At 37.5% G+C, this 17250-nt stretch overlaps 1 protein-coding gene across 9 annotated transcripts in view; it reads right to left on the bottom strand.

Moving 5' to 3' along the window:
- PDE10A (phosphodiesterase 10A) overlaps window positions 1–17250 on the bottom strand; it is a 582460-nt gene that overhangs the window by 65670 nt on the left and 499540 nt on the right. For all 9 annotated transcript variants that reach the window (XM_027601960.2, XM_027601968.2, XM_027601965.2 and 6 more), the window contains 5 exons: window positions 14653–14793; window positions 12045–12200; window positions 10528–10578; window positions 9442–9500; window positions 7507–7558 (listed from right to left, as the gene is read on the bottom strand). In XM_027601960.2, the coding sequence (XP_027457761.1) occupies window positions 7507–7558; window positions 9442–9500; window positions 10528–10578; window positions 12045–12200; window positions 14653–14793 (459 nt within the window). The remainder of the gene's footprint in view (window positions 1–7506; window positions 7559–9441; window positions 9501–10527; window positions 10579–12044; window positions 12201–14652; window positions 14794–17250) is intronic.

The following is a 17250-nucleotide window of genomic DNA, read 5'->3' as shown; positions in this document are numbered from 1 at the left end:
TCAGCACGGTTTAGGTACCCTGGTTCATCCTCATAGTTTATACTTGTCTTTATAAACTGTACTCACTCACTCAACAAATACTGGCTATGCCGGGGACTGAGTACATTGGGTATTATCAGAAGGATAACTTACAATTTGTCTCTTTCCATAATCCTGTGAGTTCTGTGACAACAGAAACTGCTTCTTTTTCTCCCCACAATATTCCAAAAACCCAGCACAATACCTAGAGTAGAGGTCAGCTAACTAAAATCCATTTGCCAAATCTAGTCCATTGTCTGTTTTTATAAATAAAGTTTTATTGGGAAAGAACTATGTTCATTCCTTTATGTATCGTTTAAGGATGCTACAATGGCAGAGTTGAGTGACTGCAATAGAGTATGGTCCATGAAGCATAAAACTTTACTATTTAACCCTTAACAAAAAACATCTGCCAACCCTTTAGAACATATAAGATCTCCATAACCTAAGAACCCTCAATAAATATTTGAGGAAGGATGAATGACATAAAGTTAGGGAGACAGTAATCAGACTGTATTGTTGGCAAACAGAAGAATCACCCATCTATTTTGCAAACTCATGGGATCTTGAATTATTAAATAATAATAATGATCCTACACTATTAGAGATTACATTATGAAAAGCGGAATTTGCATCCCTATTGCCTAGGTCACGTTAATTGCTTAACACTTTGGCACATATTTATATTAATATTTATAAACATCTGAATGGAATGGACAATTTTCTAGAAAACGGAAATGAATTGAGAAGTAGTTGAAAAATCTGAAGACCAACTGTACAACTGTCAAAGAATTATCCCCATAAAAGGTCTTAGGCCCAAATGATTTCAAATAGGAATTATTTAAGAATCTTCAACAAATAAATTCATGTCCAATTTACAGTGTTCTATCTTCAGAAAGAACAAAACTTTTTCAGTTATTTTTAGAACACGTGCTAAGCTACTGATACTGAAAATTGACAAAGATAGTATAAAAAAAGAAAATCACAAACCAATTTAACTTGGAAACAGAAGAAAACTCATAAATAAAAATTTTCAGCAAATTAAACTTAGGAATAAATTAACATATTACAATATTTAAAAATTATACTTTATTCAGAACTGTTCAGCATCATAAACTCTATTCTTTCATAATACAATAAAACAAAGGAAAACAAATCACACAATTACCTTCATGGTTGTCAAAAATGCATGTGAAGCTGAAAAACTTCAGTAAAATGGAATAGAAGAATATATGTATGTGTGTATATATACCCATATCGAAGCCCCTACAATGTCTGGCTTTGAACACCAACAGGGCTTATACCCAGTAGACCCATCAGGCTCCCATGCAGACTTACTTGCCCAGAGACCAGCACAAAGCAGCAGCTGGAAAAGCTCTTAGAATGTATGCGAAGGAGATTCATTTACTAATTTTAAAGTGTCTGCCAGATGGGCAGGAGCCTTTTCCTTTTGGGACACAAAAGTGCTGGTGGGCCACATTCTAGTCCCGTGCTCTCCTGTGGCCCTGTCAAAGCTGGTGGGTGCACCCCCGTCCAGTGCTCTCCCTCAGCCTCGCTAAAGCTGGCAGGGTGTAGGCAGTCTGTTCAGGGGATGCCCCTTGATCATCTGGCCAGGGAGGCTGGGGTGGGGGGTGGGGAGCTTGCGTTCCTGGGTCCTATAGGATTGTGACAACCGGAAAGACCGTTCTCGGCAGGCTACTACCCCAGGGCACTACACAGACAGCAGACTGAAACACACCCTTAGTCTTCCTGTGAAGAAGGCCTATTTACTTGTCCTGGCACCTCAACCTGAGGAGCAGACTTAGGTTTGCCACACATCAAGAGACTACAGAGGTGCCATCTGGGAAAGCAGGGTGGGGACGCCATCTCTGTGTTCTCCCTTGGTCTTGCTACAGCTTGCCAGTTCCTCTCGGAAAGGAGCTGATATACTTGTCTGGAGGCCTAATTTTTACAATGGTCACCAATTTTTACAGATCACCTGGTCTGGAGGCCAGCAGGGTTCAGGACTGTGGTCCCACAGGACTGTTTATATATTTCAAAAGCTGGTGCCTGATACTCTTGGTTCCAATCAGCCAGAAACCAGGTGCTGACTGAAATCTTTCCCTGTGCAACACTATTAGGTCTTGAAACACCTGCAACAACGGGGACCTATCAGAAGAAATCAGGCTCCTCAGATAACCACAAAGGTCTGAAAGACAACCAAGCACTAGGGCAAGTTGAATGGTAAGGTTCACTGCCTGCACCAGGTCACTCCTTCAAGACTGGAAGAGGCAGCTGTTTCAGCTAATATATAGAAACAAACACAGAGTGTCAAGCAAAATGAAGAAAACAGAGGATATGTTCCAAACAAAGGAACAAGATAAAACCTCAGGAAGAACAACTAGTGAAATGGAGATAAGTAACTCACCTGATAGAATCCAAAGTAATGGTCATAGAGATGCTCACCGAACATGGGAGGGCAGATGAACACAGCTGAGAACTGACATCATACTCAATGATAAAGAGCTGAAAGCTTTTCCTCTAAGATCAGGAATAAGACAAGGATACCCACTCTCACCACTTCTGTTCAACACAGTATTGAAAGTTCTAGCCAGAGCAGTGAGGCAAGAAAAAGAAATAAAAGGCATTCAACTTTGATAAAAAGAAGTAAAACTGACATGCTTTTACTTATAGCAAGCCCTAAAATCTCCACCAATAAACTATTAGAATTAATGAACAAATTCAGTAAAAAGTTGCAGGATACAAAATGAACATAAAAAAATCTGTTGCATTTCTTCCTTTTTTTTTTTTTTTCAAAGATTTGATTTATTTAATTGGCAGGGGGGATGGGCAAAAGGCAGAGGATCTTTAAGCAGACTCCCTGCTGAGTGTGGAGCCCAATGCTTCTGGGCTTGATCTCACGACCCATGAGATCATGACCTGAGCTGAAACCAAAAGTCAGATGCTCAACCCGACTGAGCCACCTAGGTGCCCCCTGTTGCATTTCTATACACCAACAATGAATTATCATAAAAATAAATTAAGAAAACAATCCCATTTACACTTACATCAAAAGAATAAAATACCTAGGAATAAATTTAATCAAGGAAGTGAAAGACCTGTACACTGAAAATTTTAAGACACTGATGAAAAAAACTGAAGACACAAATAAACGGAAAGATACTCCATGCTCATGGATTGGAAGAATCAATATTGTTAAAATGTCCCTATTACCCAAAGCAATCTACAGATCTGATGCAATCTCTATCAAAATTCCAATGGAATTTTTCACAAACTAGAATAAAGAATCCTAAAATTAGTATGCAACCACAAAATATCTCAAATAGGCAAAGCAATTGTGAGAAAGAACAAAGGGGGAAGTATCATGTTCCCTGATTTCAAACTTATTACAAAGCTATAGAAATCAAAACAGAATGGTTTTGGCATAAAAAGAGAAATGTAGATCAACTGAACAGAATAGAGAGTCAATGCATATATGGTCAATTAATTTATGACAAAGAAGGCAAGAATATAAATGGAGAAAGGATAGTCTCTTCAGTAAATGGTGCCAGGAAAACTAGATAGCCATGATGGAAAAGAATGAAACTGGACTAATATTTTATAACATAAAAAAATTAACTCAAAATGGATTCCATTTAATGGAATGGAAGACCTGAAGCCATAAAACTCGAAGAACAAAACATAGGCAGTAAGCTCTTGGACACTGGTCTTGGCAATGTTTTTGTTTCTTTGTTTTTGTTTTTGGATCTGACTCTAAAAGCAAAGGCAACAAATGCAAAAGTAAGTGGGACTACTCAAACTAGAAAAGCTTCTGCACAGCAAAGGAAACCATCAACAAAACGAAGAGGCAACGTACTGAATGGGAGAAAATACTTACAAATCATGTATCTGGTAAGGGACTAATCTCCAAAATACATAAAAAAATGCATACAACTCAATAGCAAAAAATAAACAACCCAATTAATAAATGGGCAGAGGATCTGAAAGGCATTTTTCCTAAGAAGACTTGCAGATGGCGAAGAGGTACATGAGAAGATGCTCAGCATCACTGATCATCAGGGAAATGCAAACCCAAACCAACAACGAGGTATCACCTAAATCCCGTTAGAAGGACCAGTATCAAGAAGATAAGAAATACCAAGTGCTGGAAAGGATGTGGAAAATTGGGAACTCCTGTGCACTGTTGATGGAATGTAAATTAGTGTAGCTACTATGGAAAACAGTACAGAGGTTCCTAAAAACATTAAAAATAGACCTACCATATGACCCAGGAGTTCTACTTTCGGGTATTTATTCTAAGAAAACAAACACACTAACTCGAAAAGCTATACCTGCACCACCACATTCTCTGCATCATTATTCACAATAGTCAAGATATGGAAACAACCTAAGTGTCCACCAATAGATGTGGTATATGTATATATGATGGAATACTACTCGGCCATAAAAAAGAATGAAATCTTGCCTTTTGTGACAATACAGATGGATCTGAAGGCTATTATGCTAAGTAAAATAAGTCAGACAGAGAAAGACAAATACTATTTGGTCTCACTCATATCTGGCACCTAAAAGACAAAACAAACAAACAAAACAAAACAAAGTTCATGGATAGAGAGAACAGAGTGGTGGTTGCCAGTGTGGAGGGGGGTGGAGGTGGACAAAATGGATGATGAGGGCAGAAGATACAGACTTCCAGCCGTGAAATGAATAGGTCATGGAGGTGTGGTGTACGGCACGGTGACTATACTCAATGGTATTACAGCACCTATTTGAAGGTGGCTGGGAGAGTGGATCTTGAAAGTTCTTATCACAAGAAAAAAATCTGGGGGGGTAACTTTTTATGGTGATGTTTGGTGACTAGACTTATTATGGTGATCATTTCGCCCCGTACACAAGCGTCGAACTGTTACGTTGTACACCGGAAACTAATGTTGTTTGTCAATTACACCTCAATTAAAAAAAAACACACAATTAAGTAAGAAAATACATATTTGATAAGAGAATTCCACTGTTCAGTGATAATGTTATTATGTTGAAAAATCAACCGAAGAACAATTACAGGTAGTGAGAAAGGCTTCTGTTCAGAGATTAGTGATTCTGAAGATATGTTTACATTTTCATTCTCGCCAAATATTAGGCTTTCAGTTTGAAATGGCGCTCTCACACGCTGAAAAGGAATAGATCCTAGACACATGTTGGGAATATTTATGAGAACAGAGCAACAGAAGGTCATTCTAAAAGCCACCCGCCTCTCCTATGGAGGCACGCGCATGCATACGCGCACGTGCGCACACACACACATGCACACACAGAAGTTTATTGTAAGTGGAAAACAATTTCCGATAACAAAAATGGATTTAAAATTCAGTGAAAACAAGAACACTGTTGGATGGAAGCAGTGAGAGTAACAAATTTTCCTCAGTGTGTACACTTCTTCTACCTAATTGTTAGGTATGTTTGTTGTAGGTCCCCAGCAGATACTATTTAACTTTTCCTTCTATTCCTAATTTGCTGTTGAGTTTGCAGTTATTGGGTATTGAGCATTATAAAATTTTTGTATGCCATTATTAAAATGATGTAATTTTTCTTCCTTTACTCAATTAGAATAAGGAATTATATTACTTTATTACTTACTGTTGAACCACTCTTGCATTCCTGGGGTGAATGCTGTTTAGCTGTGATATAATCTTTACTCCTGGGTTTGTTGTTATTATATATCTCTGACTTTTGCATCGATATTTTGCTCAATGGCTTTCTTTTTTTCCATCCTTGGATAATACTGGCATGAGGTTGAAATGCCAGATGGTAACCAGCGTTGGTGAGAATGTGGGGAAACCAGAACCTATGTGCACTGCCAATGGGAACATAACATGGTGCAACTGCACAGAAACAGTCTGGCAGTTCCTCAAAAAGTGAAACACACACTTAACATATGACCCAGTAATTCCACTCCTAAGAATACACCCAAACCAACTGAATACAATTAAAAAAATGTATACAGATGTTCAAAGTAGCATTTTTCACATTAGCCAAAATGTGGAAACAATCCAAATGTTTATCAGCCAATGAAAGGATAAAAAATGTAGTAGTTCTGGTACTTGCTACGGCCTGGGTGGACTTTGAGAAAACAGTGTGCTAAGTGAAAAAAAGCCAGGCACAAAAGGCCATACATTACACGATCTCTTTTATGTGAGATGTGTAGAATAGGTAAATCCATAGAAAAAGAAAGTAGATTAGTGGTTGTTTAGGACTGTGGGGGGAAGGGGGTGGGGGGACGGAGGAGGGTGGGGGCATAAGTAGGTGATGGCTACAATGATACGGAGTGTTGTTTTGAGGTAATGAACGTGTTCTTAATTAATTGGTGTGTTGCACGTATCTTTGAATATACTAAAAACCACTGAATTGAACAGTTTAAATGGATGAATAGTGTGCTGTGTAATTATATCTCAATAAAACTGTTTTTAAAAAGAAAATATTAATAAAACTAGTCAACGAGTATTTCTTATACTCCTAGTCAAGTTATGTCAATCCAGATGTTTATATTTTTACAGTTTTCTTAATATTTTTCACTTCTTTACAAACTCCTTAAATTTTGTCATAACCAAACAAATTATTTTTTACTATGCAATTAAGAACTCTTTTTCATCCAAATAAAACTATTAATATAACTAACTATATAAGGAATGGGCTTGAAAGCAATAAATAATCCCTAATGTTACTAATCCCCTTCATAAACTTTCTGTCTCTACAAGACACTGAGCATATCATACTCCATACTCAATTGCCATGATTTCAAAGAGAAATACATCAGTGTGTATCATGAAGCCTGGAGATAAGCCTATAAACCTATAACTTACTACACAGGATTACTATCTTTTGAGAAAAGACCAGGAAAATGGGAAGGAGAAAGAACCCTTATCAAAATACACAACAGGGCAAGAATGGTGCCAAGCAAGCCTGACAACCTGTGGAGTGCACATACAGGTCACTTTGGCTGTAAGCCACTTCTTTAATGGAGTCTCGCCAGAGCACTAAAACAGCAACACAAGAAAATATGGATAAAACTCTACTTCCTATGGCTTTCAGCTCCAAGTACCTATTAGCCTTCCAGATAGAGTAGAATAATTAAGATGAAAACTAAACAGAACGGACCTTAAGATCAAGAAGAGTCAGTTAGGAATTCCTAAGGTCAATTGGTAGGCAAAAGGTATTTTGCAGAGTATAAAAAGGAACTAAATGTTTTTTCAAAGTATAGCTCACCACTAAATAATGAAAAACTCAGATGTTTTTCCAAAAGTTATTCAAAATACCTCCAAAACTAATCAAAAGTGACAAATAAATCAAAGCAACACCTCCGCTCACTAAGCACCATCTTTTCATCTTATTTAAAACACTTTATACATCAAATACATGAAAATATTCTACTACGTATTAGGACATGAATCTAACGGTTAAATACAATCATTTTCAAAATAAAAAGCAACCTACCATTATGTGTTCAAGTAGAGAGTCTATTGCGACTATGTTATCAAAATATGTCCTGAAAAAAAGGAACATAAAACTGGTAATTAATCTAAATAACAATATAGAACATATTAAACTGAATATATTTCCCATTTTTGTGTACATTTAAGCAAAAAATGTAAAGATATATGTTGATTTCTGTCCTTTTGTGGAAGCAACCAATAACATTACTTTAGAGAGATAAATAAAATTTTATCATTAACTTTGGTATGAAGTCTCTAATTTCAGAGGATGAATTAAGTAATTATTTTATTGGTAAGTACCTATTTTGAGAGAAAGTTTGTAGCATTTAACTAAAACTATGAAGGGATAAAATTGGGCTCACCATATTTGATATTTTCATGAATATCTGAAATATTTAAATTTGCCAAATCTCATTAATATTGTTAAAAATATAAATTATCACTGAAAAACTAGAAAGTTAAAATGTTAAACTGTACTGAGAAAGCTATGTAATATTTACTCATTTGAGAAGTAATACCAGAATACAAGAAATGATAATAGCCTACTGACTTTGCATAAGTAAACTATATATATTCATTACCATAAACAGCAAGTAAATTTTTTGGAGATACGGCACCTACATTAAAATGTCAACCTGATCAACAGATGAATCAGTAAGCATGTATTTCAGGGACTATGCTAATCTAGGATCTATTGGCAAGGTACTGCTTTCACTTTAGGTGCCTGTGAATTTAGCAATGTACTTAGAATTAAGATAACTTAATAATGATAGACAGTGCCTTTTGTTGAGAAGACTACACTTCCTCTTCAGCTGGGAGCCAGCAAGACTTAGCATATGCTTAATTACCCTGTGCACAGAGGAACGAACAGAACAGCAAGGAATATGGTAAAGTCAAATGGGTTTCCCCTAGGGGAGAGACTTACAGGGATCTAATAGGACCGTGGGAGACTTGCAAGATATTCACACACACTAGCAAAGGAAGGCACACAGTTCCCTTTCTATGTGTTCTGAAGTAACAACATCATGTGTCGCAGAGACACTGTTTAATTCTCTCTCCCGGAGACACAGCTGACCTCTGGCATCAAATGAGAGCCCTCCGACTTTCACGGTTCCCTAATTTCATATTTCAAGAAATACATGTAACGCAAAGCAGCAACTCCAGATTAATTAGTGTTGGGATTACAACACTTGTGAATGATAAGTTATTAAGTGCTGCCAAAGCGATCTACGAGAGAGAGCATGGTCAGAGCTGCTGCTGGTGGAAAGACAGGTACGTCATCCCTCTATTAACTTGCCGGAGACTGTGACCCCGAAGTGACCACATCTTGGGGCATTATTTTAGATTTCAGCAATTCAGCAGATGGGTCAAATCTATGGATAATCGTCCTTGTAGCAGGCAAAACCAGTTATGAACCTCGAATATAATAAATATCTGTAACTGCTTTCACTGCCAGCCCAAGGAGGTTTTTCTAGGTCAAACTTCAGAGAAATGGAACATTTTCTCTAAAATGATAACTGAGCTACCATACATGGGAAAATTAAAATAATACTGATAATATGGTTTATTTTACTGACATTTGTAGAAAATGCCAGAAAGGACTTTTTGGACAGTAATAAACTAAAACATTTCCTCTTCTACTGTTCTAAGTTTTCTCCTACAAAAATAGAAATACTTAGCGTCTTTAACATGCTCTAGTGAGTCTATTCAGAAAATATACACCAAATTGCAAATTAACATTATCATATATACATCTGTAGTCCTTCACTTGTAAAGTGAACACAGATGAGAATGTAACTTTACAGTCCGAAATATGAACCTTTCTTACCAGACTACTTACTGACTGCAGTGGACAGGTCAGTCGCTGTCCGAGCCTGCACTTAACTTAAACCACTGATCAAGAAGACCTACCTCAACCCTAGAAACGAACACTTACTTTGATACATCAAGTAGGAAGTCATTCAATTCAGTCTGTTTAGCAAGGCCTCTGCATACCTACCACAGAAAATAGTGGCTATTAATCATAAGAGATTTCTGCTTATTTAAAATAACAATTCCTGAATACTGTTTACTGTTTTTATTTTAAAAGACCTATAAAGCAGTAATACTATTAGTAAGAAGTCATATTTATCAAATGCTTAAATGTGCTAAGCTCTGTTCTATGCGCTTTAGCGTTACTGTCTCATTTAATCATCACAAAACACTATAGATTTGGGGTTTACTTTTATAATTGAAGCATAAAAAAGTTCAGAACCATGCTCCCGCTCCAGAATTACTAAGTGAGGGAGCCAGCAGTCAGGTCCAGGGAGTCTACCTCCAGAGTTGCTCTTTAAAACTTCTTTCAACTTTAAAAAATGACACTTGGGCACATTTTCCACTTATACTTGCTATGGTCGGATCTGAGAGGTCCTTGCTCCTGATGCTATTATCCTTTAACTATGTACTTTATCTCCTCCCCTCACAAACCGTGAGTGTGCTGAAATGGATTTAAAAAACAAAACAACAGTGAAAAGAAGTGGAGGGTACAAAGCTCCTGTGTCTGTGAACCTCGAAGTCCAGTTGCCAGGAAACTTGATAAAGTTTGTGATCTTTTAAATTAGATCATATTTTCAAGAAAACCAGGTATTTTAAATTTGAGATGAAAGTTTTCATATACCATTTAGTTTAAAGATGCTTTAATTTAGGAAATGGAGTCATAAAAATGTAATATCAGTGCTACTGCCAGAGGAGACCACTCCTTTGCTTTCAGTGGAAAAGAAAACCATAATAGAACATATATAATTTACAGCATAAATAATTTATAATTACATATAAATATATAAAAATAATTGCAAGATATTTAAGGCAGGGAACAAGTAAATATAAGTGAATAGACACAAAATTTCAGAAATAACAAAATACCTAATATCCAAAAATAACACATTAGGGTCACTTATTAGCCCCCACCCCGTCCCCCAGTAGCTGTACTTTAAACAACTCTTCTCTCTTAGGGAGCCCCTGTAAAAACACCCCAAAGGCACACCTGCACCTGATGTATTGCTACTGAAGCCCAGGCAAGATTTGCTGTTGCAACCTGAAAAAAGAGGATGAAACACATTCTGATTAGTCACATGCAGACATCCTAACAAAGGACTCTAGCACACATGTATATGAAGAATTTTCTGAGGCCACTGAGTATTTGAATATTTTGCCAAACACAGAGAATCAAATAGGTACAAGATTTCTCTTTTACATTTCCCACCCCTTTATAACTGAGTTTAATGTTCTCATTCCTCTTAACTTTGGATAAAAAGCAAGATGAATTGCTTGAGAGAGCTATCATCCAATGATTTTCACATAAAATAATTATTTCTCAGTTTAACAAAAATACTATTAAAGTGGCCTCAACCCCCACTTTACAATGATGAATATTTCTAAAATTTTGCTGACAAGTTCTCAATTACTAGCTCTTCTACTTCTTTTATTATTCATTCACTTCCCAAACATCCCCTGGGTGCTTCCTGGGTACCAGGCAGTACTCTAGGTGGTGGAGACACGGCAGCACACCACCCACCAGAACAGCTTACAGTAGACTGTGGGAGAAAGACAAGAAAGAGAGTAAGGGAAGTGCACAGGGTCTTAGCTGGTGATGAGGGCTACAGAGGATCAGAGGCACAACATGGAGATATGTGCAGTGTTCAGGAAAGGCCTCCTCCCTGACATGGCGACATGTGAGGACACTCCTGGAGGAGGTGGCTGGGGTGAGGACAGGGAGGACCCGCACGATCCAGGCAGAGGGAGAGCAGATGCAGAGGCTCTGAGCAGGAGCCGTTCAGCCTTGCTCAAGGGCCCTGTGTGGCTGGAGGGAGGGAGCAGGCGAGGGGTACAGGCAGGGATGTGGGCATCTGTATACTGGGAGTGACAGATCACGGTAGTATCTGGCTTTAGGGTTAATGAGCCAGTTCTGATTCAGGGAACAGTGCATGGAACTCATTGTTTCCAAATGTGATGCTGGAATCTTTGTTCAGGATGTCCTCTAGGAAAAGGACATTTTTAAGAAAACAGACAATCAGAATGTGAGAACTCTCCAAAGTCATCCTACTACTTTATTTGATTCACAATATGGCACACTTCTATTTTTATTGTTAGAAAGGATTCTTGGGGCTCCTGGGTGGCTCAGTCAGTTAGGCGTCTGCCTTCGGCTCAGGTCATGATCCCAGCGTCCTGGGATCAAGCCCTACATGTTGCTCCACATCAGGCTCCGTGCTCAGCAGGGAGCCTGCTTCTCCCTCTACCTGCCTGTCTGCCTACTTGCGATCTCTCTCTGTCTCTCTGTTCAAATAAATAAATAAAATCTTAAAAAAAGAAAAAAGAAAGGATTCTTACTGAAATAAATTACTATATTTCTAATTTAATCAGTTTTCTCTCCAAATAACTACAAAACAAAAATAAAGGTTTTTAAAAACCATCAAAACATTGTTAAGCAAATTGTGGTTTTAAATATTCATTCATTTATTAACTGAACCACATTAATGAGTGCCCTCAACAGGCTAGCCTCACCTCCTGATGACTCATACAGAAGGCTTCTTTGCCCCAGTGCCGATACAGCTCGAGGATACCAATCAAGTCACCAATTGCAGTGACAATTGGTAAACAAAGAACAGACTGGATGCGAGTCCCTGACTCCAGTCCAGTACCTCTTGGAAATCGTTCATCCTGAAAAATCAAAGGAGAAAAGATATCAATTCAGTAAAAGAAATGGAATCATTATGTTAAGATTCTTATTTCTGCCAGAAATTGCCCAATACTTGTAATAAAAAATAGGCAGTCCTTTTCAAAGGAAAACCAAATGACAATGGACACTATAAGCTATATTTAAGAAAATGCTTATCTTTAGCAACATGGCACTATTCACAGATACTGCTTTAATGTTTCTTTATCCCTGTGCAGTAGAATTTAGTTAATCAATGAATATATATCAATTTCATGCAATAATAAAAGTAATTATGATGGCTAACACACACCACCTTCTATGTGCTGGAACTCTTCCAAGGGTATATAAATACCACGTGAAGGAAAGTATATATAAAAAATTGTTTCTCTTCTATTTTTAAGGTTAGAATAATACAGAAGTGTATGTTAATGATAGTCATTCTGATTGAATCTCAAAAGCTCACATTAAGTAGTCAAATCATCTAATAATTATCAATTGTGAAAAATGCAATTGGTTCTTTGACTTTAATAACTTTCTAGCTTAGAAAATCACTCAAAGAATACAGGGAAATTGAATGAATTGATACCAAAGCACCAATTCCATTTATTCAATTTCTGTCTGTAGGAAGCTTTTCATAAATCAAGAACAGTACAAATATGTGTTTGTAATTTACAGATCTTTTGAAAGCCTGCATATACGATAGAACATTTTCAAATGACAAGTTGTATAGTATCTACTTTTAACACTTTAAAATTGAAAATATTTGACATATGACATTATGTAAGTTAAAGTATAAAACTGTTGATTTGATATATTTATATATTATAATATGATTGCCATTGTAGTGGTAGTTAGCATCTCTATCATGTCACATAATTATCTTTTTTAAAAATTTTATTTATTTTAGGGGTGCCTGCGTTGCTCAGATAGTTAAGCGTCTGCCTTCAGCTCAGGTCGGGCTCCTGGCTCAGCGGGGAGCCTGCTTCTCCCTTTCCCTCTGCCCCTCCCCCTGCTCGTGCTCTCTCTCTCTGTGTCTCAAATGAATAAATAAATCTTTAAAAAAAAATAAAATTTTATTTATTTTAGAGAGAGAGAGAGAGAACGTACACAAGCGGGGGGCAGAGGCAGAGGGAAAGGGAGAGAGAGAATCTCAAGCAGACTCCGGGTTGAGCACAGAGCCTGATGAGGGGCCCAACGTCATCACCCTGAGATCGTGGTCTGAGCCGAAACCAGGAGTCAGGGCTTAACTGACTGAGCCACCCAAGTGCCCCACTTGATCATCTTTATAATGAAGATCTAGTCTTTCAGCAACTTTATCTGTATCTCTTACCTATACAGATAATTTAGTGGCAAAATCAGAATTAAAACCCAGATCTCATGACTCCAACTTAGCACTTTTTCAGAGCAATTTCATTACACCTCTACAGGCATTTGCCTACTTGTCAATTTTAAAGTCTAAGCTCATGTAGTGACATTTCATCACAATACTCACATATAGTGTGGAAGACTGTCCCATTCCCCACACCCGTGTCTTTCATCAGTATCTTCCAATACTGATCTGGGCTTGTTTATGTCATTTACTTTGGCTAATGCAAGGATAGTAAATTTGATGAAAGCAAATGCTTGAAAACTCACTTGCATGTTTCACTTATTCTCTGGAACCTCTCCACCATCATGAGAACATTGCAGGCCAACTTTACTTAGGGGTGGGGTGGGGAGGTGGGGGAGTGATAAACACAGAGAGCTGAGGCCCTCTGAGTCCAGCCAGCTGGTAAGTGATGGCCAGTTGATCTCAGATGCACAAGCAAGCCCAGCTGAACACAGCCCAATCAGCAGAATGGCCCAATGCACGGACTCACGAGAAGCCCCAGGTGGCTGCTGCAGGACAACACTACAACCTGGGGCAGCATGGCACTCAGCATTAGCTAATGCATTCCTAGCCATGATAGAGCACACAGAACAGTGATCACTTAGTTTACCTAAATATAAACATGCATTTTATGCTTAACTGTACTGCTAGGTATTGAAATAAGAACTATTCAAATCTAGCTCTCAGTGGGTATATAAGGTATGATTCTCTGAGCACAAATTTTAGTTTACACACAGATTCATTTATTGATCTGTATCTTGCTCTAATGCGTTTATAAAATGGCTTGAGTCATAACATCAAAATGATATGTCATCTTTTTTTTTAAAAGATTTTATTTATTTATTTGAGAGAGAAAATGAGAGACAGAGAGCACTAGAGGAAAGAGGGTCAGAGGGAGAAGCAGACCCCCCGCTGAGCAGGGAGCCCAACACGGGACTCGATCCCGCGGCTGGGAATCATGACCTGAGCCGAAGGCAGACACTTAACCAACTGAGCCACCCAGGCGCCCAAAATGATATGTCATCTTTATGAAATAAATACTTCAGGTTACAAATGTCACAGAGTAAAAAAAAAAAAAAATTTACCCCAAGGATGTCTTCCACTAGCAACGTTTTTCTGGACTTGGCCACGTAGGCAGAGATGGTGGTGCCCTGGGCAATGGGCCCAGCAGGGATGAGCCGGGGTTTTCCTTCCTTGATTCCAGGTGGAGTGAACACGCACAGACTCTAGCAAGGAGAAAGAACATGTTTTATAGACCTCCCTGTACTTGGCACTACAGAAAGACTCCTAGATATTACTTATCAGTCATGAGGAATCTGTGAGCCAACAAAGAGAGACAGAAAATGAGGAAAAGTGCTTTGATCAAACTGGGGTATGTGAGGTGAAATTTTCTCTCGTATTCCCGATAGGACACAAAATGCAGGCTAGGTATAGGACTTCAATGAAAGCCTAGCAGAAGAAAAACTCTTAAAACAGCCTCCTATTTTGATATATAGGAAACAATAAAATGGAAAAAAAGTTGTCCTTGGGGTCAAGGTATTGTCAAGAAACAGACATCAGGCCCAACCTCCCCTAGAGACTGGACTGACGGATCTGGAGACAGGATCAGGGACTACAAGTCAAATTGATTTGGTTGTATTTTTCATTTTCATTAAAAATCTTTTTAAGATTAGATAATCCTCTTAAGCTACACATGTTCCTACTAATACTTGCTATTACTAAGTAAATGTATTGCTTAGTAATAGCAAAAATTCAAAATATTTTGGACAAATCTGGGTGCATCTTTCTCTTTCCAATGATTAGACGGGAAGGTAAACTGAAACTATTTTAAGAGAAGTGTTTTTTAAAAATATGATCAGTTATTTTGACTAAATCCAATATTTTAAATAAATTTCGACTAAGTAAGAATTGCTAATCAAAACAAATCATCTAGAGTTGGGGCAATATTTTGGCATAACTGTATTATGATTATCTACTCACTTTGAAAAATATTAAAGTTCAGGTAAATTCTCCCAGCACTTTACTTTTATCTTAAATTGGACTGCTGTAAATTAAAGTCTGAAGACATCTGAAGCAGTAAGATTAGATAATCCTCTTAAGCTACACATGTTCCTACTAATACTTGCTAATATGAAGCAAATTCTAGTTGAAGACATTGAGATTGATATAATTACACACTTATTAGATACATGGTTTTCAAGCTCTATAATGTCAGAGAACCCCTTCTTCCTATAAAATCTTACTATCACACGAGACTAAAGCCTATAAACAAGCTCCTTCAATCAACTGGGGGGGGGGGAGGGAGGGAAGCAGAGCATAGGTGCACCCCCAGCTGCTTTCAATAAATCATTACTTACAGATTAGAAGCTAAGTTCAAAATATTTTATTCACACATATATCTGTATCAGTTAGCACTGTGCTTACATAGCATTTGTAATTAAGTACTATCAATGCCTGTGAGAAATACATTTTAAATGACTCTTTGTAAGAGATTAAGTTAAAAATGTTTATTATGCTTTAAAATGATTTTAAAAATTTAACTACATATAAGATAGCAAATGACAATTCCACCTTATTATTTTTAAAGAGGCTAGAATTCATGTCACCAGTTTTAAAGTTACTGAGGTTCCATGACACACCAATATGCGTATGGAGCAGATGAAGTTAGGACTTTGATTAGATTTAGTATCTATCACTGCCACAGTAGAAGTCAGTGTGCCACCCCAAGATTGAGAGAAGAGTAGAAAAATTATTCAAGATCAAGAAGAAGGGATGATTGCAAGAAAAAATTGTAAAGGATGTGGTATATTTAGCTTGAAGAAAAATCAGAACTGATAATGTTTTTCTCAAACTATGAGAAAGTTAATCACAAGATGGATGCTGAGCAACGTTCTCTTTACCAAAGACAGAATGCAGGAAATGAACTTGGACGGAACTGAGGGGTTTGCCTCGCTCCTACAGAACTTCCTTGGGCTGTGACAGAAGGTAAACTCTGGAACAAGCTCCCAGCAGGAGCTTTGGATTCTTTTTTTTTTTTTTAAGATTTTATTTATTTGACAGAGAGAGCGCACAAGCAGGGGAAGCAGCAAGCAGAGGGAGAATCAGACTCCGCGTTGAGCAGGGAGCCCAATGCGGAGCTCGATCCCAGGACCCTGGGATCACGATCTGAACCGAAGGCAGATGCTTAACAGACTGAGCCACCCAGGTGCCTCGGATTTTTTTTTTTTTTTTTTTTTTTAAATAGCCTTCGGCTTTGTTTGTTGTTTGAAGATCTACAACAGACATCTTTTTTGGATGACTTTGCTATAAGCCCTTTAAGGCTAGATTTAATAATATCTACAAGTTATAATTAACCTTCAAAAGTCAATAATGAAAGAATAGCTTATATAATCCTATTATTATTAGGAGGTCATTTATGTAATATTATAAAATATTTATTCCCTCTATGTAGGATTTCTATATGAGGCATGAGAAACAGATAAGCAAATATTGCACCAAGGGTGTATGGAAAGCTATTCTATATATTAGGCTTGCTGACAATAAAAGGTTTGGAAATCTTCCAACTACTTGATTGAATCTGAAAAACTTGTGGATAATAAAGTTACCAAAAAATTAAATAATTCTTTACCGTGGAAACTTTACCTTTGTTTTACCAATTACCTTATGATATTTGTTCATATTTA

Source organism: Zalophus californianus, chromosome 7 (genome assembly GCF_009762305.2).
Source record: "Zalophus californianus isolate mZalCal1 chromosome 7, mZalCal1.pri.v2, whole genome shotgun sequence".
Classification (NCBI taxonomy): domain Eukaryota; kingdom Metazoa; phylum Chordata; class Mammalia; order Carnivora; family Otariidae; genus Zalophus; species Zalophus californianus.
Note: the sequence above shows the minus strand (reverse complement) of the source record. Positions and strands in the feature narration are given on the sequence as shown.